This window comes from Musa acuminata, chromosome BXJ3-9 (genome assembly GCF_036884655.1).
Source record: "Musa acuminata AAA Group cultivar baxijiao chromosome BXJ3-9, Cavendish_Baxijiao_AAA, whole genome shotgun sequence".
NCBI classification, from domain to species: Eukaryota; Viridiplantae; Streptophyta; class Magnoliopsida; order Zingiberales; family Musaceae; genus Musa; species Musa acuminata.
This window is the reverse complement of record NC_088357.1, coordinates 12,784,369-12,809,650: the sequence shown is the minus strand read 5'-3', so window position 1 is coordinate 12,809,650 and position 25,282 is coordinate 12,784,369. Positions and strand designations below refer to the sequence as shown.

The 25,282-nt window shown below is 34.7% G+C and overlaps 1 protein-coding gene across 5 annotated transcripts; it reads left to right on the top strand.

Moving 5' to 3' along the window:
* The first annotated feature begins 726 nt into the window (after positions 1 to 726).
* LOC135649573 (uncharacterized) lies at positions 727 to 23,635 on the top strand. Of its 5 annotated transcripts, none has more exons than XM_065168066.1 (21): positions 727 to 952; positions 4,204 to 4,302; positions 5,754 to 5,905; positions 6,445 to 6,517; positions 7,530 to 7,652; positions 10,778 to 10,886; positions 12,125 to 12,204; positions 12,439 to 12,520; positions 13,628 to 13,767; positions 13,857 to 13,967; positions 14,060 to 14,176; positions 14,286 to 14,375; positions 15,583 to 15,636; positions 15,818 to 15,892; positions 16,098 to 16,173; positions 16,333 to 16,432; positions 17,707 to 17,776; positions 19,239 to 19,312; positions 19,958 to 20,067; positions 22,263 to 22,490; positions 23,037 to 23,635. In XM_065168066.1, the coding sequence occupies exons 1-21, from the start codon at positions 827 to 829 to the stop codon at positions 23,408 to 23,410; spliced, it is 2,463 nt and encodes an 820-aa protein (XP_065024138.1). In that variant the 5' UTR covers positions 727 to 826; the 3' UTR covers positions 23,411 to 23,635. The 5 variants fall into 5 exon arrangements, with proteins under 5 accessions (XP_065024138.1, XP_065024137.1, XP_065024136.1 ...); XM_065168065.1 differs by having other exon boundaries at positions 19,958 to 20,076; positions 22,266 to 22,490; XM_065168064.1 differs by having other exon boundaries at positions 19,958 to 20,076.
* The last annotated feature ends 1,647 nt before the right edge of the window (positions 23,636 to 25,282 follow it).

Sequence of the window (25,282 nt, the reverse complement as noted above, 5' to 3'; positions counted from 1 at the left end):
GCTGATGACAGTCATGAATTTTTTTAAGTTAAAGCAAAACAAAGTGTCGTTTTCTTTCTGATTTTAAAGTTCTCGAGTCTTTCATGTTTACATCTCTGACTCCTTTTCAGAAAAGAGATTGTTCAATAGAATCGAGGATGTTTTTGACTTTCTAATTAATCCTATTGACTCAAAATGTATGAATTTTCTGAGCTATCAAAAATTATTTTTTTTTTGCTTTTGACTTCGTGTCATTTGATCTCGAGAAACTGAATTATTCTCCATATTAAGTTTTTTTTTAATTATAAATATAATATTTTCTATAAGAAAAGTAATCTCTGAGATTTGAAAATAACATACTTAACTTTATAAATATAATAAAAAAATATAGCCTGTCCTATATAAGTATCTCTTGATACTTATAGATCCATAAATATAATGATATTGACGGCAGATTCATAAATATAATGATATTGATGGCAGATTTTTATGAGACATTAAGATGGATTAGAGTCTCAATATCTTTCCTAATATATTTAGATGGTGTGGTGTGTATATAACTAACTTTGTAAAATAATAATGGACTCGAGAGGGATATATCTAACTTTGTAAAATAACTTCTCTCTACTAAATTAAAATTTAAAGGGACGAATGTCACAATAATCGACTCGAGAGGGACATATGAGCAATATTGGCATAATAATCTAACAGCAATGGCTTTACTCGCAATATAATTGCGAACGCCGTTCCATTCCCTCTCCTTTCTCAGATCTTGGTATTCCCCTTTCTTCCTTGTCTCGAGGGATAGACACGAGGAGGGGGGGAGAGAGAGTGGAGAGAAGAGGAGATGTTCAAGTTCTTGAAGGGAGTGGTGGGCGGATCTGGGACGGGACCTAAGGATCTGCCCTACAACATCGGCGAGCCGTACCCGTCCGCCTGGGGCTCCTGGACTCACCAACGCGGCACCTCCAAGGTTAAGATCCCTTCTTGATCTGTGCTCTCATGAATTTTTCTTGTCTTGGTTCTTGGAACACTCGGAATCTTCAGCTGTTCTTGTGCGTTTCTTGGTGCGTTGGGGTTACCAAGAAGTTCTTCTTCCGCTTGGAATCGTGAATAGTCGGATTGTTATCGGGGTCGGATGGATCAGACCCAAAGTGTTAAAATAGTTCTTCTATTCGTTATTTGGACTAGAAACTTGAATTCAGTTTAGTTATGCATTGTTCTTTTAGGCTTATTGTTCTGGATGGATGCTATCATGAATGAAATGGTGATCGCTTGTTGAAAGAAATCGATGGGAAGTTCTTTTCAAGATCGTGCTTTCATTTCAAAGATTTGCATCTAAACCTGAATTTCCAGCCTCTTCTTTTCAAGAAGGGGTTAATTAAGCACTGAGTCTATCTATGTGTAGCAAAACCTCATACCGTGGCATGCACATAAGAACAAGATATCAAAATTTATCAGATTTGCTAGGATCACATTGAATTTAGTCATCATAAATAGAATAATGATCGATTGTTGTTTGAAAGAAATGGACAGAGAGTTTTCGTCAATGTTGTGCTTCATTTAGAAGATTTGCATCTGAACCTAAATTGCCAGCATCATCTTTTCAAGAAGGGGTTAATCGAGCACTGTAGACTTTGTGTAGCAAAACCTCATACCATGGTGTGCACATAAGAACAAGATACCAAAGTTTGTCAGGTTTGTTATGGATCACATTGGATTTAGCCATCATGAATAAAATAATGATTGATTGTTGTTTGAAGAAAATGGATGGGAAGTTTTTCTCAAGGTTGTGCTTTCATTTAAAAGATTTGCATGTAAACCTAAATTTCCAGCCTCTTAGTCTCACGAATGGGTTAATTAAGCACTTCGTCTATGTGTCATGAAGTATCTAATATCTATCGTGGCATGCACATAAGAACAATAAAACGATTCCTTTAGATTTGTTATGGATCACATTGGATTTATCCATTATGGGTAAAATAATGATTGATTGTTGTTTGAAGGAAATGGATGGGAAGTCTTCCTCAAGCTTGTGCTTCATTTTAAAAAAAGTTGCATCTAAACCTGAATTGCTAGCCTCATCTTCTCAAGAAGGAATTATTTAAGCACTCTAGACTGTATAGCAAAACCTGATACTGTGGAATGCACATAAGAACAAAATATCAAATTTTGTCATGTTTGTTATGGATCACATTGGATTTAGCCATCATGAATAGAATGATTATTGACTGATGTCTGAAGGGAATGGATTTTAAGGTTATCTCAATGTTGTGCTTTCATATAAAAGATTTGCATCTAAACCTAAATTGCTAGCCTCATCTTTAACAAGGGGTTAATCAAGCATTGTTGACCATGTGTAGCAAAACCTGATACCTTGGCATGCACATAAGAATAAGATGCCAAATTTTGTCAGGCTTGTTATGGATCACATTTGATTTAGCCATCGTTAATAGAATATTAATTGATTGTTGTTTGAAGGAAATGGATGGGAAGTTTTTCTCAAGGTTGTGCTTCGTTTTGAAGATTTGCATTAAAACCTAAATTAAGCACCATAGTCTATGTTTTAACAGATGAATTGTTTTGACAACACTTAAACAAATAGAATTAAGGAAAAAAATCTTGAGACGTATTGGATGGAAAATAAATAGAAAATATGAAAAGTATATAGAAGGAAAAGATGTAACAGGGCATGCCACTTGTAGAAAAACTTTATTCTTAATAGTTTTGTAGGCGGGATATGATGGACCAAATATATTTGGCCAGGAGCAATAATAGAGGATATTGCAAATTTAGCTCTGTTATATCTGATTTTTGTAATTTGACAAGATATAAAATAAAATTTTATTCTTTGAAGCTCTTTAATCTAAATGTCATGAAGAAAACAAAAACAAGCATTCTTTGCTATTTATTTGTTTAAGTTCTTAGAAGCTGGTAACAGATGTTTCTGGTTTTATACATCAAATCAGAATCTTAATTCAATGGTCCTTATTTTCTTAAGGTTAGAGCTTCATTTTCAACCTTGTAGTAACATTTTAGTTATTCTTGGAGATGAGATTTGTGCCAGACTATTTAGTTCGTAAGATTCTGTAACAAAATACATATGGTTTATGTGAACCTGAGCCATGTAAACAAATATTTCATTAGACATGATACATTTCCAATCAATATCCAGCCCTACCTGGTAGCCCTCCTGATTCAATAACAATTGAGCCCCACTTGATGTCACTCTGAGGTTCACTCCTAATTGGAAGAGGATAGGAAACATGTAGCTTCATATTTGGGTAGTGTTTATCTATATCCAGATTGAGTCAATGGGAAACATGATATGACTATGTTTGGGAAAAGATCAAATAGGGCCGAACCTACTTTTAATAGGATCAGCCTTCTTTAGTATGATGTCCTAAATCTTACAAGAATTAGGAACCTATTAATATTTTCAATGTTGGAGGGTCTCTAGAGTCGTATGTAAAGTAAAATTAGTGTTCGCAAACTCTGATATGGGTTTATTATAGGAAAATTAAGTTATTTTCCTATATAAAATTATATCAGGGGAGATATAGAGTGCTGTAATAAGATTTTTCAGGAATACATGGCTAATTTTTCATCTCTTGTATGATGGTAAGCCTTGTTAGTCTGACTTGTGTATGAATAGGAGAGGAAAAGGATGAACTCATAAAAATGGTTATTGTAACCCATAAAGCTTTCAATCAAATTAGAACCCATGTTATTACTAACACTCTCTACTATTCCCCTTTGTCTTCTTCTCTTTTTTACTTTTTTCTTTTGTCTCCTTATTTTTCTTATAATCTCTTTCTTGGAGGACTTTATTTTATTTTTTAAAGAAGGTTCTTGATAGAAGGGTAAAACATTTTGGCTCTTGATAGATTAGCTTTGATGATGTATTCTTGTTTCTTTTTGAAGTTTGTGAACCATTGTAAGTCGGCAGCTCTTTGCTTCGTTGAGCACGGTAATCTAGTCTAGGTATTTTGAAAAATCTGTAATCTAGTTAAGGTTAAGAAGTAGGAAATCTACCATCAGGTTTTATTATTATATTGAAGTGCGCTAGTATGTCATCGGTGAATTGTGTGTTTATTTTCAATTCATTGGAAATTATATTTGCTTGTTATAACCTTAAAGATCGTGCTGTATAATTTTGTTATTTTTCAACCTATTCCTAGTTTTGTTTCTTTCTTATACATCTATTATTTTATGTGTTTCCAGGAAGATGGATCGTCTGTATCAATTTTTTCTCTTTCAGGAAGTAGCAGTCAAGATGGTCACTTGGCGGCTGGTCGCAACGGTGTTAAGCGCTTGCGCACAGTAAATTATTCTACTTTTACTTGTAGATTTCAGTCTCCCACTCATTTGGCTTTGGATCAGATGATGCCATTACAATGTCTTCTTTTGTTATTCTCTACTCGGAGGGGATGATGCATGTCCTTTCCTGTAGTTTATGCTTCTCCCCTCTATTTAATTTTCCTCCTTTTTTGTTTTATCTTTTCTTGCTTATGTTGCTATCCTTTGTTACCTAGATTATATGTTTTCGTAAGTATTTGCATACTTTAGTTAATTGGATCAGACAGTCTGTGTCCCAATCATTTGCTTTTATCTATTGACTCACAGGATAGGGCAGACATATCTGAATAACCCAATTGGATTTTATAAATATTGAAGTTACATATTATTGGTGTGTGCATGAATTAGCGTTGTTCTAATACAGAACATGTTCAAATAAATATGTTGATATCATTAGTAGAATATCTAGTTCCATATTTTTCTGGTTTTTCTGATTGGCAACTATAGCAAAATTATTTTAGTGACATATATGGAACATATATATAAAAAATATATATATAATCTTTTTATATATAAATATATATTTATTAAATATATATATTAAATATGGTTTTAAATATATATATAAATAAATATAAAAATATATATATATATATGGTTTTATATATATAAAATATATATATATAATCTTTTTATATATAAATATATATTTATTAAATTTATATATATATAAAAACAAGGCTACGCCGCTCCGCCTAGGAGAAGAGAGAGGCAACATCACCGAATTATATATATATATATATATATATATACTGAGCGGTATACCGAACGGTATACTGCTCGGTATACAGTATCGTACCGTACCAAGCGAACGTCGAAACTTTGGTATGGTATGAAATTGCGAACCTTGCTTTGTCTACAATGCAGAATATTTGTTGGTATATTGTTGACTTCATATTTGTTATTTGAGCATTAATTATTTCTGGTTGACATAAAATGATGGTTATCTTCTGTCATCTTAATTTCTTGTAAACTTGTCTACTTGTTTGCATTGATATTATTAAAAAATGTCTAGTGCATTAGGCTCCTGCCAATTTGGGGTTTAGTGATGACCAATGTATGCAGTCTTGCTTTCAAGCCAAGAGATTATTTCCATGAATCCTTGAAACCTAGGTCACAAAGGATTACCTGTATTCTAGCATCAACATTCATTCTTCATAAGTTGTTTTTAAAAATGATTTTTTTGTTGATCTTATTATCATGATTATGAACTGTAGCTAGCAACTCTTTAATCGCCTTGACACATTTAGATCTGTTATTATAATTTAACAATTTATACCTTTTCTCTTTTGTTGCCAGGAGTCTTGAGTCTCTTGATTATTGCATGTTTACAAGATATCCGCTTTATCCTTCCTGCACTTTGTTGCATTCTTTCAATGTTCTAATTTGCATAAGGGTGATATTATTTCTTCCAGGTCAGGCATCCAAACATCTTATCTTTCCTACATAGTAGCGAGGCTGAAATTTCAGATGGATCTACCATGAAACATACAATCTACATTGTGACAGAACCGGTTATGCCTCTTTCAGAAAAGATAAAGGAATTAAATTTAACCGGTACACAAAGGTGTGCAGACTTCTTTTCTTCGTTGTGGTTATATTAAACAATTATTGTAGTCATCAAATATTGTGGAGGCTTATTGACTAGATTGTACCACTGTAAGAAGGTTTAACTTACTGCCTGTTTGGCATCATAACTCTGCTGCCAAAGTTGAAGTTTCATGTCCTTGCTGCACGTAATTTTTCTTGCAGTTTATCCTTCTGAGCAAATAGATTTTGTCTGATTTGCTTAATCTAGCATCTTTGTTTAATGGGATTAACTTGAGGGATAAATTGACTTATGATGTCTTTTGGCAATGATGGACATGCTCTGTTTTTGTGGCAATCTTTTTTTTTAAATTAGGTAATAATATGTTATGCTCAAGTCGTGGTGTTTAGATTCTGCATTTGACATCTTTGGTAATATCTTTTTATCTAAATTTTGTAATGACTTGTGCGTGGTGTTTAGATTCTGCATTTGACATCTTTGCCCCTTAATTTTGTGACCAAACTATGCTATTTTTTCTGTATCCCATTGTATTATGAACTAAATAACTTTGCTTGCAGGGATGAGTATTTTGCTTGGGGCCTGCACCAGATATCTAAAGCTGTGAGCTTTCTGAATAATGATTGCAAACTTGTATGTAATATCCCTCTTAGACTCCATCATATTTTACCGAATTTTAAGTTTATTTCTATCTGAATCTAGCAAATAGTGTGGTTAGTTCCTGATCTTACTATAAAGTATAAATGATTATGCATCTTGTTTTTCTCCCCTTGAAATTCTGTACATTATGCATAGTTGATTAATTATGTTCTGTGAGGAACTTTCTCTGACATGTAAGTTCTGTGAAGATCTGACTTTATTGTCTACATATCAGAAATTTGACTGATACAACAGATTTTAAGTTAGATTTTGTCCATATCTTCAGTTACCTTTCTGATAAAAGATCTTGTTGTTGACTGTTTGACATTGTTTAACTTATTTGGATATAGTGACTTGATTCATGCATTTTGTGGTGTTTCTCATTTTGTTGTTTTAAGAAAAGAAGAAATATGAAGCTTGGAGATCACAACCTAACTCCGCTATTGATATCAAAAACTATTTGTCCATTCATAAAGAAGAGACTCAGAGTCTCAGAAACTCTTGCATCAGATAGATACAAGTTTAATAGTTATTATTATATACATAGAAAATTCTTCAAAATGTTTAAGACAATGGAAATCTTCATTGAACAAAAGAAGATGTTCATTACCATATATTTTCCATCTTTATTGTGAAGTTGTTTGTTTAAAAAAACCCAACTGCTTCCTAAGTGGCTTGATTGTGTTATTTTCTAGGACTGTCATCTTTTTCCTTGTGAACATAACTAAAGGATTGGTTGAAAATTTCCATTTCATAAATGTGGGTGCTAGCTTTCTTAAATCATAACTATTCACCCGTATGTGTTGATTGAAGTTTTGAGGCTTCTTGAACCTCATTATCTTTTATTCAAGTTCACCAGCATATGTTGATTGAAATTTCGAGTCCTCTTGCACTTTGTTATCTTTTTATTCAATGGGCATAGTTATTTTATTGATGGGGTATAACAAGAAATGTAACCTTTAAGAATAATCATGCTGACAATCTTGTGGTACTTATGCAATTCCAGGTTCATGGTAATGTGTGCTTGGCTAGTGTTGTGGTGACTCCAACTTTAGATTGGAAGCTTCATGCCTTTGATGTGCTATCTGAATTTGATGGGAATAGTGAAGCTTCTAACAGTGCAATGCTGGTATTTTCTGTCCCGCTTGTCACTATATTATTTAATTAAAATGACATGCTTTAGTATGTAAACCTATCTGCTGATCTTCTGATAATATGTCAAGCTACTACCAAAGATCTCACAAATTGAAGATTGGAACAAGCTTCCTGCATTTTGTTCCCTTCTTTGTTGAATAACTGTTGTTAATGAGAAAAGATTTGAAAAAACATTTAGATGTGGAAATTAAAGGTAGCAGCAACTTATTTTACTTTGGAAGTTGGAACTAGGTGGTCACACTGTGAGACTTGCTGCTGTGGTACAAAATTCGAGCTTAACTAAGCTGTAAACTTTGCTTATGTCAATATATAAGGAGTACTGATTACGAATACATTCTATTTGACATGTCTTTTGGTAGGAATAATTGTCTTAGCAGGTTAGGACTGATTTGGCATCACTCCTCTAGATGTGCAAATTATAGCTCTCCTTAGATACTGTTTTTCACTGCTAATGAGGGCAGGACTCTTTCTCAATTTATAGTAAACAGTGGTATTTGCCTCTTAATGATTGGGATGTTTCCAAATGAAGTACGTAAATTTGTGTTTTCCTTTTATCTAGGCTTTTGGACCTCTTTTTTCCTATGTAACACTTCATCCTTGCTCATCTTTTCTTTCCCTCTCAATTATCTCTTTACTTTCCTACCATAGCTTCTTTACTGAAACATAGTTGTAATGACTTGCCAGAAGAAACACAACAATCTGACATCAACAAAGAACACCAGGGATAAGTTGTATATTGACTTTGTGGACATCAATGGGGCAAAATTGAAAGTTCAAGAGCATCTGAATTAGGTTTTGTTAGGGTCTTCAAGTATTAATTCTTATCTTGGAGTAATTTTAGTTATTTCTATATGGTGTATGTGGACCATAATTCTGAAGACATTTGGTTTTAGTAAGATTCTTGTTAGGTTTAGGTATTAGTCTTCTTCAGACAAAGAATGATATAATTTTTTTCTTTAGTTGCTATCTGATTTCTTATTTTGTGGTCCACGAGTAATAGAATCATTATAGTCAATTGTGAAAAAAACAGATTTTCTGCCTTTCTAGTGATGGGGAATGTTTTAGAATGAAATAAGTTACACTAGTTTGTGTTTTCCTTTCCCGTATGTCATCGGGCCTCCTCTCCCTGTTGGATTTTAGTTCCATGCTTGTCTCCAATCTTCTCATTTCCCTCTGTTCTTCTGTTCTTTACCTCTTAATGCTCATAACAACCTAATTACCTCACTTCTTTATGGGAAACATAGTTGCATTGACTCATTTACTGAAGTGTTTTTGACTCATTTACTGAAGTGGCTTTTACATTTTCTGCAATAATCATATTGCTGTTTGGTCACTTAAAAGCCTTCTTATTGTTTAGATATGATCATGGCAATATTTTCTGTTGCATAACGGATTGACCCAAATGTGAAATTAAAGATGCCTTGTGATGCATCTACAATGACCGTGTGTCCTTTATTTCGTTTGTATTAGACCCAAATATGGAAGGACCAAAGCCTGGAAGTATCAGCAGGGAGGATGATGAAATGCAACATTGACTGATGACTTAAGATTATAATCTAAGGTTCAGTAGGTTGAGCAGTAGTGGTGATTGGTTTCTATAGTGATGATCCGTAATGGTTGTGGTAGCAATGACAAATGTGGTGATGGTGGCGGTGAGGTGGTTGTGTCAACAATGGTGGTGGTGATGGCAGTGTAGACAACAATGATAGTGTCAGTTCTGGTAGCAACGAGCATCAGGGTTAATTGGTTCCTCCGAAAGTATTATAAGTAGCAAAGTCATAACCTCCTTTTCAGAGTTTTTTTTTTTTTTTCAAAATAATTCCTTTCAAAATGTGTTACCAAGCTACCAAAAGTTTGCTATAAGATCTTTTTTCGGTTTAAAAGCTGAAATTTTTAAAAAAATATTTTACTCTCCAAATGCCAACCATTAAAACTAATCAGATTATATCCATGGTCATGGGTAGGTCTTCTGGTGAGCCATTCAATGACAAGTTGGCTCCATTATGAAATCATCATATTGTATTTGTTGATTGAATATCTATATATCCAACAATTTAGAGATGTGATCATGTGTAGCAAAGGCAGATGTTATTTGCATCTTGATTAAATTAGGTTGGATGTTACTTTCCAATAATGTATTCAGTATAAAAATAAAACTACTCAGGATCTCATATTTAATATGGACTACTCGTGTAGTATGATTTCACTTAATTGTTAGGCATGACTTAACACTAAAGTAGGTTTAGGATCCTGAGCTTTTCATCCGATTAAGAGAAGTTTCAATTTCAATTTTATTTAAATTGGGAGAGATGGCTGAGTGCACTAAAGCAGCGGATTGCTAATCTATTGTCTTGGGAAAGTATGATTTCTCCCATTTGAATAATCAGTATCATATCATGTTCCATATGTGTATATATATGTATATATTTTATATATGCCAGAATCCTCTTTTATTTATTGTATGAAGCTAGGATCAGATGGGTTATCACCGTACTTCTTTTCATCTCTTCAGTGGCTACTCCATTCTTTGATAAAAACTAACCAAATCTTCTGGATTGTAAACTTATCTTGAACACTTTAGCTATAACTGTGTGACACATAGCAACTCAAGTTTGAGAACTTCTGGCCCAAGCTTGAACATGTTTGGGCTTTGTCAGAAGTCAGGTGTCCCTCTTTATTCCATTTAGACCATTAGACCATTAGACTATTAGACCATTTTGACCATCTTTTTTCTGGCATTGCGAGAAGATTTAAGTATCAGATCATCATTACCAGTGTATGTTGTCACTGTGTAATATTTTGGTATTTCAGATCTTACTTGTGCAAATGATTTGTTGGTTAACCACTGCATTCTAACAATTTTTTGTTAAACATAAGTGGATGTTGAATTGATGAATCTTTTGCCATTTAATGGAAATTATGTGGTAATTGATGTCAATTATTTCATGGAGACTGCACTAGTTTCTTCTTTCTCTGGTTGTAGTGAAACATTCAAAAGTAGATTTGTGTCTTATACTTTTCTGTCTCTATGATGTGTGTCTCATGGTCATATGGTTACAGCTAATGTGGTATTTCTGACTTATTGTACATATTACGCAGCAATATGAGTGGCTTATTGGATCACAATATAAGCCAATGGAGTTAGTAAAGTCAGACTGGGGAAGTATTAGAAAATCACCTCCTTGGGCTATTGATTCATGGGGACTCGGTGAGTAAAATTTTCAACTACTTGATGTTAGTTCATTGTCTTTGCGTGTGTATGCTGCTGAATCTTTCCAGAAACTTTTGACCTTTGCTTACTGACATGTACTTCTTGAAACTTGTGTACCATTCATGGAACTCCTATTCTTTGCATGTAAGTTGTTCCATGGGATCCACTGATGCTGTAGACTCAAATTGTGACTCAATGTTGATTTAGCTGAAAGTGGGAGAATCAGAATAAGGACTATCTTAGAGGCTGGGAGTTTCGGAAGCCCATGAATTTAAGGATAATGGAAATCAAACTTTGAACCTATGCGATTTCCTCTATGGTTGTTGTAGACTCAACTTAACTGCCTAATGCTATAATTACCCTGCTTATTGAAAAATCATTATGTAAAAACTTGAAGTACAAGTGTCATGGGGCTGGGATTAGCTATTTGAATCAGTTAGTTGATTAACTTAGCTGGTCTGGTTCATCATGCAAAGTCATAACTTGCTTGTTGAATTGGTTGTGGTATCAAGATAGAATCTTGAACCATTAGCTGAATTGATGACAAGAAATGATAAAAGAATTAACTTTAAATTGATTTATTAATGTTGACAAATTTCTTTGGGTCAACATTACCGGTCTATTGGTTCGTTGGGTCAACATCACTATGGCTTGTGCCTCTGAACATTGTGTATACTCAATTTTTAAAAAAATTCGGTCACATGTGCCGGCATACTGAGACATACTTAAGTCAGCATGTACCGGACCCATGCCAATCTGGCTAGACCCTAGCACCGGTCCAGAACCCAAAACATTAGATATATTAAGAAGTAGGAACCAAGGTCTGTCGTACCGAAGAATACCGCCTGTACCGGGCGGTACATACCAGTCCGACAGGTTACCGGTACATGGACCGCCCGGTACCGCTACAATGCTACAGTACTATACTGTAGCGCTACTACAGTATGAAAACATACAAAATTATTCGATATACCAGGGCGTACCGCTCGGTACGCCCTGATGTACCACTCAGTACACTGGTACTGTACCGTACCGAGCCCGGGTCGAAACGCCGCTATGGTACGGTACAGTGAACCTTGGTAGGAACTATGAATAATATCTTAGCATCCGCAAGATATTGAGATATATGATTCTTGCAACTAAGATGGTTTGTTTGTGAATGTAGTAGTTTTGTAGCTCGCATAACTTCGGTTAGCTCTAAGGATTATTGTATGATAACTTATGACCTGTTTCAGGATGTTTGATATATGAGCTGTTTTCTGGAATGAAGTTGTCCAAAACAGAAGAGCTTCGTAACACCTCTTTCATTCCAAAGGTTAGTAATAGTAAAATCATTTACTGTTTATAGTAGTTCTTTCTTGGACAAATTTGTGTAAAAAGCTTTTCTGTGGGATTTTGGAAACGTCTTGGATTAGTGGTACTAACCATTATGTTACTTTGATACTATTGTGTCTTGTCTGAAACTTTATGGAAATGTTTCTAAGTGTAATATAATGTTAAATGCGTGTAAGCCACAATGGCAATTTCATGCTGTTTTCTTGTCTCTCAGTCTCTACTTCCAGATTATCAGAGGCTTTTGAGTTCCACACCTTCTCGCAGACTGAATCCATTAAAGCTTATTGACAACAGTGGTGAGTTTGTTTTCTTGCTTATATGACATCTCTATTGGCATTAATTATACGAAAATCATTTTATGCCCAATGCTACAAATAGAAGCTTCTAGACTAGAGGTGTTCACATGGAGGACTGCTTGAAGATAATCCTAGCACCCATGAACCAGGAGAGCAAATCTAAAGTGAATTTTAGCCTTTTTAATACCCAATCTTTTCTGGAAGGGTCAATTGATACTTGCTTCATCCTATTGGAGCCCAGAATGAAATTGGTGGGTTAGAAGGCATCCTCCTAGAGGAAACTAGTGGTAAATATTCTTGACACTGTGCAAGAGAGGGACTGTCCCTATCTTGTTTCTTATTGAGGATAGTAGGAATATTATTATGATGATAGGAGCCAAGTCACCACATTTTCCGGATTGGCTTCTATGACACATTCTCTATATTGGCTTCTTTGGCCTTGAAGAATAATAAAAGGATTGCATCACCATCTCTTGTGCAACGCTCTCTCCTCTAAAGGTATATAGATTGTGAATTTAAGCTATATCATCACCTAAACTGTTTCATATTGCTCCCTTTTCTCTCTACTGTATAATTGATACAAAATCTACCTTTAATCATCCTTTCAACCATCTAGTGGTATGGAAGTGGAGATGTAATAGCATAATGCCACATTTTTTTCCTTATCTGTTTTTGAGGATTGTGGTAAGGACGCTTGATTGAGCATAAGCAACTAATAAGTCACTGTTCAAAATTGATTCATTTGTGGGTTGATTATATCTTTTATTAGCATTCTAGATCCTGTCATTCACTTAGCCTATAGTATTTGTATGTCGGTGGCTGAACTGAAAAACTTAGTGCAACGGTTGTCTTATCATTGATGGTCTCTTGGATTCTGCATGATTTAACATATTCAGTAATTGGAACAATTAATGATTTTTTTGTTCATATTTTTCTGTAATAACTTTTCTGGTGGTGCTGCTGATCTGTGTTATTTCAGTTTTTCATTGGTTGGTCCGAACCTACTATTTTGTTTTCTTTTGAGCTTTGTATAGCATAACTTAGGGTGTTTGCCTCAAGATTTAAAAAAGAAGAAACATATCTGACCCTTGATATCCTTGTTATCAGAATATTTTCATAATAAGTTGGTGGAGACCATCCAATTTATGGAAATCCTGAACTTGAAGGATAGCGTTGAGAAAGACTCCTTTTTTCGGAAGCTTCCAAACCTAGCTGAACAGCTTCCTCGTCAAATTGTGCTGAAAAAGGTCCCTGAAAATGCACTATTGCCATGTGATTACATTGTCTAAAATTATTATGCCTGCGAAGCAACTTATATAATTTTTTGCTGCTCCAGTTGCTTCCATTGCTGTCTTCCGCCTTAGAATTTGGGTCAGCTGCTGCTCCTGCCTTAACTGCATTATTGAAAATGGGTTCATGGCTATCAACTGAGGAGTTCAACATCAAGGTTAGTTTGTCAATGCATTTTCTCTTAGACTTACAGCAGCCCTTTTTTCTAATTAGAGAAAATTAAATAGCAATTTTTTTGCTGTTGCGTAGGTATTACCAACTATCGTGAAACTGTTTGCATCAAATGACCGAGCTATTCGAGTTGCACTTCTGCAACATATAGATCAATTTGGAGAGTCGTTGTCGTCACAGATTGTTGATGAGCAAGTATGCTTTTCTGATTTACTATTCAAAATTTCATAAATATACCTAATGACATATGGATTTTGGTTAATTGAATCCATGTAGTAATTTCTTTTGTGGTTATACTTAATAGGTTTTCCCTCATGTTGCCAATGGTTTTGCTGATACTTCAGCCTTCCTTCGTGAGCTGACATTGAAGTCCATGCTCGTTTTGGCGCCGAAGGTCTGGACAAAATTATTATTCTTCACCTTTGTATTATTTTGCTTAATCGTTTTAAGTGCAGGTAATACATAATTCAACAGTAAATTGACATAGGATATCTAGTTAATTGGTTAGCTATAATTTTGTATGATTGTTTTCATGATAATTGTCATAACCATGGTTTGCAATTTTGTTTGGTACAATTCTATTCAGGTGGTATTTACCAATCTAACAATTTATTGGCACTTGGATGGTACCGAGGCTCGTAGTAGGCAGTATTATTTTTTGTTTTTCAGCCCTTCTCAATTTTCTTTTCTTTAACTTGCTTTGTACCGATGTATTGGCACATGGTACCCTGAGCCAGGAATATGGACCCAGTATCCAAAATTAGAAACCTTGCTCATATTGTGTGTTGGTGTGTAGATATGTACCTGGTGTTGGTATGTCAAGTTTTAAGAAAAGTCTAAAATAGACTGAAAAATAGAAAAAAGAAACTGCTCGGTACAAGACTGGTATTACATAAAAAAAGCTGAAAAATAGTAAAAAGAAAATTGACAGTACAGTGCATGTACTGCTCTGTACTGGATCATACTGGTCCTGTATTGATTGGTACTGGCAATACGTACTGGGTGTACCAGTCTTGTGCTGCTCGATACAGGTCTGATACTAGGTGTACCACCCAGTTTATCCTAATTTGTGTACCATTAACCTGTTGGTTCAGTAAATACTGCTCATTTTGAACCATACTGAGCAACATTACAAACCTTGCTAAATTGATTGTGAAAGCAAGAAAACTTGGTCCTAGGTGCCAGATCAAGTCATGCTAGGACACCACATCATCAAAGAGTATGATAGTGTGTAGGTCTTCATCTCTCTTCTCATGCCACTACACGTCACCCAATAGATGATTTTCCATATGATATATGTCCACAGAACCTCCAAAGTTTTTTCTTTCATTTATACACTCTTCTTGAAGCATGGCATAATTTTGTTTAGTGTTCTTGCTCTCTATGTTATAAGAAAATTTCTATTAAAGTTTGCTTTCTTTTCAATGAATTTATGCCTTTTCATGGTGACCACTGACACAATCTAAGCTTGCTATCCTTTTATGAATTTAAGTTTTTTAAAGGGGTTTACTCGCTCAAATTGTGGAGATAAGAGTTCACTTTAATTACTTCCTGTCATCTTTTTTTGTCCCTGACCTATAAAATCCTCCATGTGATTGCAGTTGTCTCAACGTACCATTTCAGGATCTTTATTGAAGTATCTTTCAAAGTTACAGGTATATTTGATCTTGTCTTCGAATATCTTAAGAATGATATTCTTTTGCCCTATATTTTCTTCATGTCAAACCGAAATTTCTTCTTTTATTGAGGATTTTGTTTCACAAGTCTCTATATCACCCTCCAAGGTTTTTTTTCTTGAACTTCTGAGTGAATCAATGTGGCTAATTTTGTCTGAAGGTGGATGAGGAGCCTGCTATCCGAACAAATACTACGATTCTGCTGGGGAACATTGCTAGTTATCTAAATGATGCGGTTTGTGCTGAATTTGTTATGCTTGCTTGTGACTGGTGCTCATTGTCAAACATTATAGTTGCATCAGATTCCATTTATTTTCTAATCTACTGTTAGAGTTCTATCAATATTGTTAGGTTGCTTATTGTCTTATAACAGCGTATTTGGTAAATTGTGCTTTAAAGTTCATTCATAATATTAAACAAAAACATTTTGCTCTATGCAGACAAGAAAGAGAGTGCTAATTAATGCATTTACAGTTCGTGCCTTGCGCGATACCTTTTCTCCAGCTCGTGCTGCAGGCATGTGAACTTGTGCAGAGGTTTAAGTCTCTGCATCTATTTCTTAACTCATATCTTAATTATCCTCCCCTGGCGTTAATTTGTTTGTTTATATGCATGTAGTTTTGCATCCACAAACATTAATGATATGTGATTTTTATACTTTGATGACTTTGACAGGAATTATGGCTTTAAGTGCCACTATCTCATACTATGATATGGCAGAGATTTCTACAAGAATCCTTCCTAATATTGTTGTGCTTACAAGTGACCCAGATGGGTGAGCTCATTACTGGTTTTATTTGGCTAATTCTTCGTTTTCAGTTTCCTTCCATGCAATTGTATTCTATAGCAGCTCCATTTGCTAAGTTCTTCTGTTGCTTTTCTCTGCTATCTCCACAAAAAAATATATTTATTTGAGTTTCTTTCTCAAAAACTTTCAGAAGATAATGTAATGAAAACATTCATGTGATCCTGTGTCTTGATGCAAGATATATATTTTTCAATCTAGATAGATTGAGGATAGACAGCAGATAAAATATGTTTCTCGCTTGCTTGCTCCAATATTATTGTTGGTGTTTATTTGAAATTGGAAAAAACAGAAACTATGTTACTGTTTGTTCTTGTATTGATATGTTTAGTGTTTCATGGTATACATCTGCAAACATTAATTACAAAATTAAATTAGCACAAAGTGCTTATGCATTTGCATTCAAATCTTATAATTTTTTTTTTGGTAAGTTAAATCTTATAAATTTGGGTGTGGATATAATCATGACTTGTGGTGTATGCATGTTTGTTTGCAACATGTTCATCATACATTAAATTACATGAAAGTTTCAGCTATCATCTCTTTCTAGATGAAAGTCCATCTTAGTATCTATGCTGAGGCTTGATTTAGTGTTTCACAAAGTTGCCATTAGCTTGTCAACGCTCTAAGTGATCTACTTTGGCTCTGACACCAGTAAAGCCACTTCTTTCTCATATATGCTGTTGACTGTGAATACAGGAACATACATCAATAATTTTCATAGATTTCTGTGCATCCTGAGGTACCATCATTGCAGGATACTTGATAGTGTTGCTACTTCTGCTATTAATTATATTGGAACTCGAATGATCTGGAAGTTGATGCCTTTTGTACAATTTTAGACAGTCTAAAAGACCAATTTCTTTTGTAGCAAACTTTAAGCCATCTGATAGCTTGTTAACATTGTTGACCAGCTAGTTTTTGCTTGTATTGCTGGTATCTTTTTCTGTTGCCTAACTTAATGATTATTTGTGGCCGATATGTATAATATGATATATATATATACAAGATTGGTTTGATAAACTTGCAAAATGCTATCAAACTGAGGTTTCTTTTTTATGCTTTACTAATATTATGAAGGACTTTTAATTGAGCTGACTGCTAAGTCGGATCTAATGCACATACATAAACTGTACATGTTAACATGCATGTACCTGTTTGATCACTGTTATTCTTCATGACTTTAGTCTCATCCCTATAAACCTTTTGCATCTTGCTTCAATACACAATTTTGTCTGCTTCAGTGACGTAAGGACAAAGGCATTTCAAGCTATTGATCAATTTTTGCTTATTGCAAAGCAACATCATGAAAAGGTATGTGTTCCAGAATTACTAAGACATACATGAATGTTGATCTTGTAAGTTCGTCTTTCATGTATGTATTACTGAGATATAGTGAATTCATTTTATTGAGTGAAAACTTAAGAAACATCTCTAGTTGGCTGACTTGATGGATTGAATAAACAGTTATTGATGAATCATGATTTTGCCTATAAATGGGTAGGACAAATGGTACTGGCATGTTTTAATTGCTTAATACATTATTATGTTTGAACTGCTCAACGAGTAGTTCTCATGGTCAGTTTCCTCATTCTTTGATCTGATTTTACTTTCCATGATGAACAAAACCCTTCATTATGACTAGGTTTGAACCTAATCTGTTGAACTGGGAAAAAGTAGAATTTCCGGCTGCCTTTTTAGATTTTTCTACTCTATAGGTTTATTAGAAGTAAATTACTAAGTCAATATGATGCTATTTACGATGATTATAAATTATTTGAAAAAATCAAAGATCTAAACCATTACACTCCAACTTGTTTCTACTCTGTCCCCATGATCCAAGTCATAGAATGCTGCAATTCCTACATGGTCTCTTATTGCTTTTATCATCTAGGTCAGTACTGCATACACTTTACATGAGTTAGAGCTCTTTAGTCAAGTTAAGCTATTCTTTTTCTGAAATGTTGTATTAATACTTTATGCAATTTGAACTCTGAAGCATTCGTAGGAATACACTATTATGATATATTGCCTATTTAAGTCTCTACAAAAAAGGCAAATACTAGAATATTTTGTGCATTAGTTGCAAGTGGTATATTTTCATCTACAGTGTATAACCTTAGGTATGGTCCTTTGGTCCATAAGAGAAGCTATTTGTCTTTGTTGAAGTAAGCTAAACTATTTTATGGGCCTGTTGAATCTAGCTTGAACATGTGATTTTAGAATAGTTGGATGGATATATTCCCAAAACAGGAACTATATTTGTAATGGTAGAAGGCTTATTGAAAACCAACAAATGTCTCAACAAGAAATTTTGAATACAGAGAGAAAGTTTGTTATAAGATGGGGCATTGTTACAGCAGTAAAATTACTCCTTTAAGAAGATCCAGTTGTAGAAACAATCTCTCCTTCCTAGATTCTATGTCCCAAACAATACTTATGTGGCATGGGGTTTGTGCTGGCTAATACATGACAAAAGAATGCATATGGATAGTTGGTGCCAACCTTGGAATGACATGGGCCTACATGGCATGTACCATTTGCATCATGCTTATCATAGCAAAGGAATGATGGTTGCATGGTCATAATTTACTTAACTCAAAACAAGTTGTTATATTCTCTTTTGAGGTTTCATGCACATTACAACTACAAGGTTTTGTTGCATATTAGACATTGTTGATTAGACAACAAGTTAGCAATAACATCACTTTTCTTTTTGGTTCAACTCATTAAATGCTAACTTAATTTTTGAGCTATGCACATTTTTTTTCTATAGCTCATTACAGGAGATACAAATGAGACTGCTGGTGCTGGAGTACCTTCAATAGCTGGAAATGCCAGTTTGCTTGGGTGAGTTATTAGTCATAGGTTTCATGAAATATATAAATGATTCTGTAACTTCAGATACATATATACATTTTTTTTTTCATTCTCGTGAAGTATCCCACACTTAACTTCTGATTGAAATTATACCTCTGTTGATATGGTGTACTACGTAAGATAATAGTCACATCAAATACACAATAGAAAAAACAAGAAGGCGAAAAATGCATGGTGATATCAAATAAAATAATCTTGAAGTGAAGTGGTCTCTTTTTGTGTCACAATGTCTGTTGCTATTGTTAAAATATGGTTTGTGCTTGGGTCATGATTTTGCAAGATTTACCATAGTGTGTGCAGTGGAGTTCTACCACAACAATAGTGCGCAATGTACAGCTTTGATAAATTAGGAACTTTGAAATTCATGAACTTAATAATCTATAGAGTAAAATCACATGAATAGATTTTTATGCTTAGTTTTTAGCAAACTTTCTTAAAGAGAAAATTGTCCTTCTGTTGTCTAAGAGTTGGACATAAATACAGATAATATGTTGCACCCGCATATATGTTGATGTTGATTTTTGTTATTTAATCAACTGATTGGTCTCTTGTTTTTTATTATATACAATTATTTTTACTTGTAAATCAGAATCATCATTGAACAAATTTTTGCAGGTGGGCTATGAGTTCGTTGACGCTGAAGGGAAAAGCCTCTGAACATGGCTCACTTGCATCTGCAAATGCAACTACAACACCGGATTTGACTACTTCAAATCCTAGCTCTGGTAGTTATGGTACCTATTGTCCTGTGTCTTATGTTTTCAGTTCGTTAAGCATGTTATTATTTGATTATTTTTGTCTTATATAGGTTTCACTAGTTTGTGGAGAAGGATTCTAATTATGCATGTCTAAAACATTAGAAGTATTTAAGTTATTTTGAAAGAAACAATTACCATGGTTCTTAATACCATCTAGAACGGTCCATACCAGGCAGTAAGTACTGGTCTCATAGAGAACTAGCATATGGACCAACCCTTTTTAGTCGGTCCAATCTGGTTCAGGGTCCTTTATTCTTAATTTAGGGTTTAATCCCACCCATTCTCTCTTTCAATCCCTCTTGCAGTCTGCTTCCCTTGCAGCACCTGCCATCATCAACTTGCCCGCCTGATTATCTCCTCCCCTCTCATCCTCATTCAGTGTGTCACATACTAGTATACCATGTGTGGGTAAAGTTGTATGAACTGGAACCATACCTGTCCGTATCCGAGGTTTTGAACCATTACAATGACTATTGTCAAAAATCCCTAGTAGTGTCATTGGTCCTCGAATAAAGTCATCTAGTGGGAGCAATTTTTGCTTTTGATGGAGGTTGTCATAAAACCCCCTTGCACAAAGGCCTATTTTGATTTATTATATTGGCAGGGTGCAACTACCATGCATAGATCCTGGTTGATGCTTCGATTATATGCATGGACATGTATGCAGATAGCTAGGCAAATGTGGCTGCAATCTTAAAACGTATGGGCCATAAGTTTGACTTTTAGATGTTTCATCATAACTTCTCAGTTCTTATATGGGGTGTATTATATCCATAATTATCAAAATCGTGAGTTGGGCCATAGGATTATGTGATCTTATGACCCTAATACATCCAGGTGAATTGAAATGGATCAAGAAACCGTTATGACCTATACTTGTACCTGACTTGCGCATTGTTTTTCTATTAATAGATGTTTGATTGAAGTTGAAATATTTTACGTCAAGATTATAATTGTCCCCTGCTCATATGAGTTCAAAGGAATTCAACTAATTCTAATTGTTTTACATTTTGGTGGCATTGATTTCAACAAATTGATGAACATATTTGAATTTTACATTTGAACCCTTTTCTTCATTGCTTGTTTTAGTTTGCAGTTTCTAGCAAGAGTCATGGACATTATAAGTGCAATTAGCTCAAATGTTCAAGCAACGAGAATAATGTGCCCTTTTACCAATTAGGAGATTTATAGTGTTGTTTCTTTTTTTTATCTACATTTTCATTTCAGATTGGTTCAAGTATTAGCTGAGCATTGCAAATCCATATGAAGCCTTTCAGCTTTCGTGGTGGTAAATTGCAATTTGTAATAGCATCTTCAGGGACTATGTCCTCATGAGACCTTGTCAGCATAACTTGAACTGTAGTCTGTGTCTTATCTTGAAGATTGTTAGATCATGGAATACAAAATCGGCCAGACCGGTATAGTACAGGGATTATATACTGGTCATTCAGCTGTAGGAAGGAGGATCAATCTCAATTTAGCTAGCCTTAATGGTTCCAGGTGGACCTTCAATGTTTATCAGTTAAAATGTCAAAAAAGTCTAAACAAAGATTAGTACATGACTTTATTGCTGTTCTGGGAGAATTGAGTGTTGATTTGAAGTCTCTAAGAAATCCTTGATGGAAACTGAAGGAAGTTAAGCAGCAATGCTCAATGTTTATTGTGGTCCTATACTATAATGAAATAAAAACTAACGTCCAGGGCAGGTTGAAAAGAAAAATTGCAAATGGATTTAGATGTAAGCACTTCAACAGAGCTCAATGACTGGGGAAGATCCATGGTTCCAGCACTAAACAGTTGGGATATTACAGCCACTTTATCTACATGATGATTGTTGTCGTGTTAAGCTATTCTGAGACCAAAAAATTGACCTGATGATGATTCCTGTCTTTCATCTCATTTTGGACTCACCTCTGCATTCAAACTATAAGCCTTTTGTAAAATTATATTTTCAAGAAACAAATCTCTCTCTCTCTCTCTCTCTCTCTCAAAAGAGGGTTCAAGTTGATACAGTCATTAAGCTGAGCAAGTACGGGCAACATTTTTCCCTTTTATCTGAATTTTTTGCCTCCCAAATTTAGCAATTCATTTTGTATTCAACAAGAAAGGTACTCAACTTAGATTTTTGACCCATAACTTTAAATGTGCGTCTGTTGTACTAGCAGATACAGCAAGCTCTGCTGTCAACATCTCGGATCAGCCTAGACCTTCGTCTCCCACATCGACAGATGGTGGTTGGGGAGAAGCTGATAGTGGGCTTCTCCAAGAAGATCATGATAATGATAAAGAAGGGTGGGATGACATTGAGCCATTGGAGGAACAGAAACCTCCTTCGTTAGCAAGTATACAAGCTGCTCAGCAACGGCCGGTGGTGCACCAAAAATCACAGAGTATGTTTCTGCATCATTTAGCTCCTGTTCTTGATTTTCATTGATGAAAATAGTTTCTATCTTTTTTTCAGTAGCTCCTGTGATGAGTTCCAAAGCAAATAAATTTTGTGCACTTTGTGATTTCCATGGACATACAAGATTATTGATCAGTGGCAACATATTATAACAGTCCTCCATCCCAATCTTTTTTGCCTCAGAATATTTCTCAATTTCAAGCCTCTTGTCAGATGTGCTATGCATGTATCAAGCAAGATAGGACCTGTCCAACACCTCACTTTTGCAGTTTGAGTTGTTGATAAGAAATCATAGACCTGGACATGAGGGATGAGGCTGTTATCTGTCATAATATTTTTATTGGACTTGACAAATTATCCTGGAAAAGTAATTGCTGAAATAAGATGGCTAAAATCTGGATAATATATTGCAGTCTTATGACTAATCCTCTGTGGCTCTCTTGTTTAGCTTCAAAAGTAAAACGATGTGTTTCATCTTTTTTCTTCATCATAACATGGGTGAAACTAATGATTTCTTTTCTTGTGTTTTCAGATACAAGTTTCTCTCAACCAAAAACAGCAGCAACCAGAACATCAAAAGCAGGAGACGAGGATGATCTGTGGGGTCCTGTTGCAGTCCCAGCACCAAGGACCGTACCACACATTGTAAATGTGCAACCTGCTGCACCAAAAGAGGATGATGGCTTGTGGGGTTCTATCGCTGTGGCACCTCCCAAAACAACTTCGAGACCTCTGAAGACGAAGGCGAGTGCCGCTTTAGACGACAGTGACCCCTGGGCAGCTATCGCCGCACCACCTCCGACCACCAAGGCAAAGCCATTGTCTTTGGGCAGAGGCCGGGGCACAAAGCCAGCTTCAGCAAGATTAGGTGCCCAGCGAATCGATCGTAATTCGTCAGGATCGTAGGTTATATTGGTCAACAATCTGAATGCTTTAGAATTTTGGTGTAATTTTTTTTTCTCCAGTTGACTGGCTTCTTCTCTCTGTTGCATGTCTTGTAATATTCTTTGCCGACAACAAAATGCATGTTTGGTTGGTCCGCTGTACCCTATGTATCCAAGCTCTATTCAGACAAAATTCAAAACTGTTCATTCCTACATTATTATTTTTCGAATGAGATCTGATACAGAATATACTGAGTCAATGTGGTTGAGGTTGCTGAACTAAATCATCGTTGTGACTCCAATTACTTGGTGGTGGGTGCTAACAACACACAACTTGGAAGAGCACCATCCATGTGGAAGAATGTTGATTGCAGTGCGGCTTTGAGTGGGAAAAATTCTATGAGGACTCCAAAATGCTGAATGATTGATGATTGATAGATAATGAGAATGATGATCCAATGCAGTGGCCATGTTCTCTTCCAGCGGCAGTGTTTCATCTGGCGTTACCTCAATGAACCGATGCTCAGGCATGATTTTGCGATATGGGGAGGCGATATGGGGAGGCTGTCGCCGACGGCCGCATTGTTACATGTCGCCGTCCAACCTTTTGCGCTGGTGGAATATTAAATCAAATTTTATGTTTGGATAAGATTTTAGCTTTCAAGTCTTAGTCAGTATTTATTATAATTGAAGTCAAAATCTTAAACTTAATCCTCTATGAATAAAGGACTCCTTTCGACATATAATTGGAGAAAGAGATTATTAGAACAGAAGCTCAAAGATTATAAGTAATTATCTTTAAAGAGAGCTTTAAGGTGTCTCTTCTATTCTCAGCTATACTCTTGTATGATTTTGTAATGCCCACCACATTCTCAAGAGGTTTTTTCGATATAGTATCAAAGCTTTTCAATTTCTAACATTATATCAAAATCTTTTGATTTATAACATGGTAGCATAGCGAGCCTGATCACCAAGGTCAACTGAGTTCTTAGATCTTGATTGAAGAGGTAGATCAAGAGAGACAGTGATCCGCTCTGAGAGAGAGAGAGAGAGAGAGAGAGAGAGAGAACACTATAGAGAGAGAAATAATTCTATTGAGATTATAAAAAAAAAAACTATTTAGAGAAATAAACAATGCTATGGAGAGAAAAATGATTACTTAGAGATAAACACTACAATTAGAGAGAGAAAAATGAGTAGAGAAAATTTATAGAAAAATCGAAGGAGAAATAAAATCCTAGAGAGAAAAGAAAGCAATTACTTATTGATCATGATAACCATCAAATAAGTAGAGATATCGAAATAAATAAAAAATAATTGACAAATTAGATTTTAAGAAAAATGTCTATCACCATGTCACTAATTAATTAATTGAGAAAGATTAGCAAACTACAAGTTTGATCATCTTCAAGAGAGGTATAGATGGTCGATAGATAGAAGAGATCACACCATGACGCCAGTTAGTTGATAAAGAAAGATTGGTAAACTATAAGTTTGATCACCTTTTAAGAGAGGATTGAAGGTATGTATGGATGATAAGTTTGATAATTTATTTTGGTTCTCGTTATTATCTAAATTTAAGAAAAACGATTACTGAAGATGAAAAGTTATGATGAGAACTTTTCTTAAATCAAAAGCTTTGAAAGAAATTATCTCGAATGATTTTAAAGATATAATAGATGATATAGACTTTAAATTACTCCACAAATGTCCAAAAAAAAGAGTTAATTTTTAATAAAGAAGAAGATAAAAAAAGCATTGAAGCTTATCGCTTAATCTAATGTTTTATAGATCTAAGAGTTGGACAATCAAAAAATAACAAATATGAAAAGTTTATGTTACAAATATAAGAATGTTAAGATGAAAATATAGAATTACTAGGAAAGATTTTAAA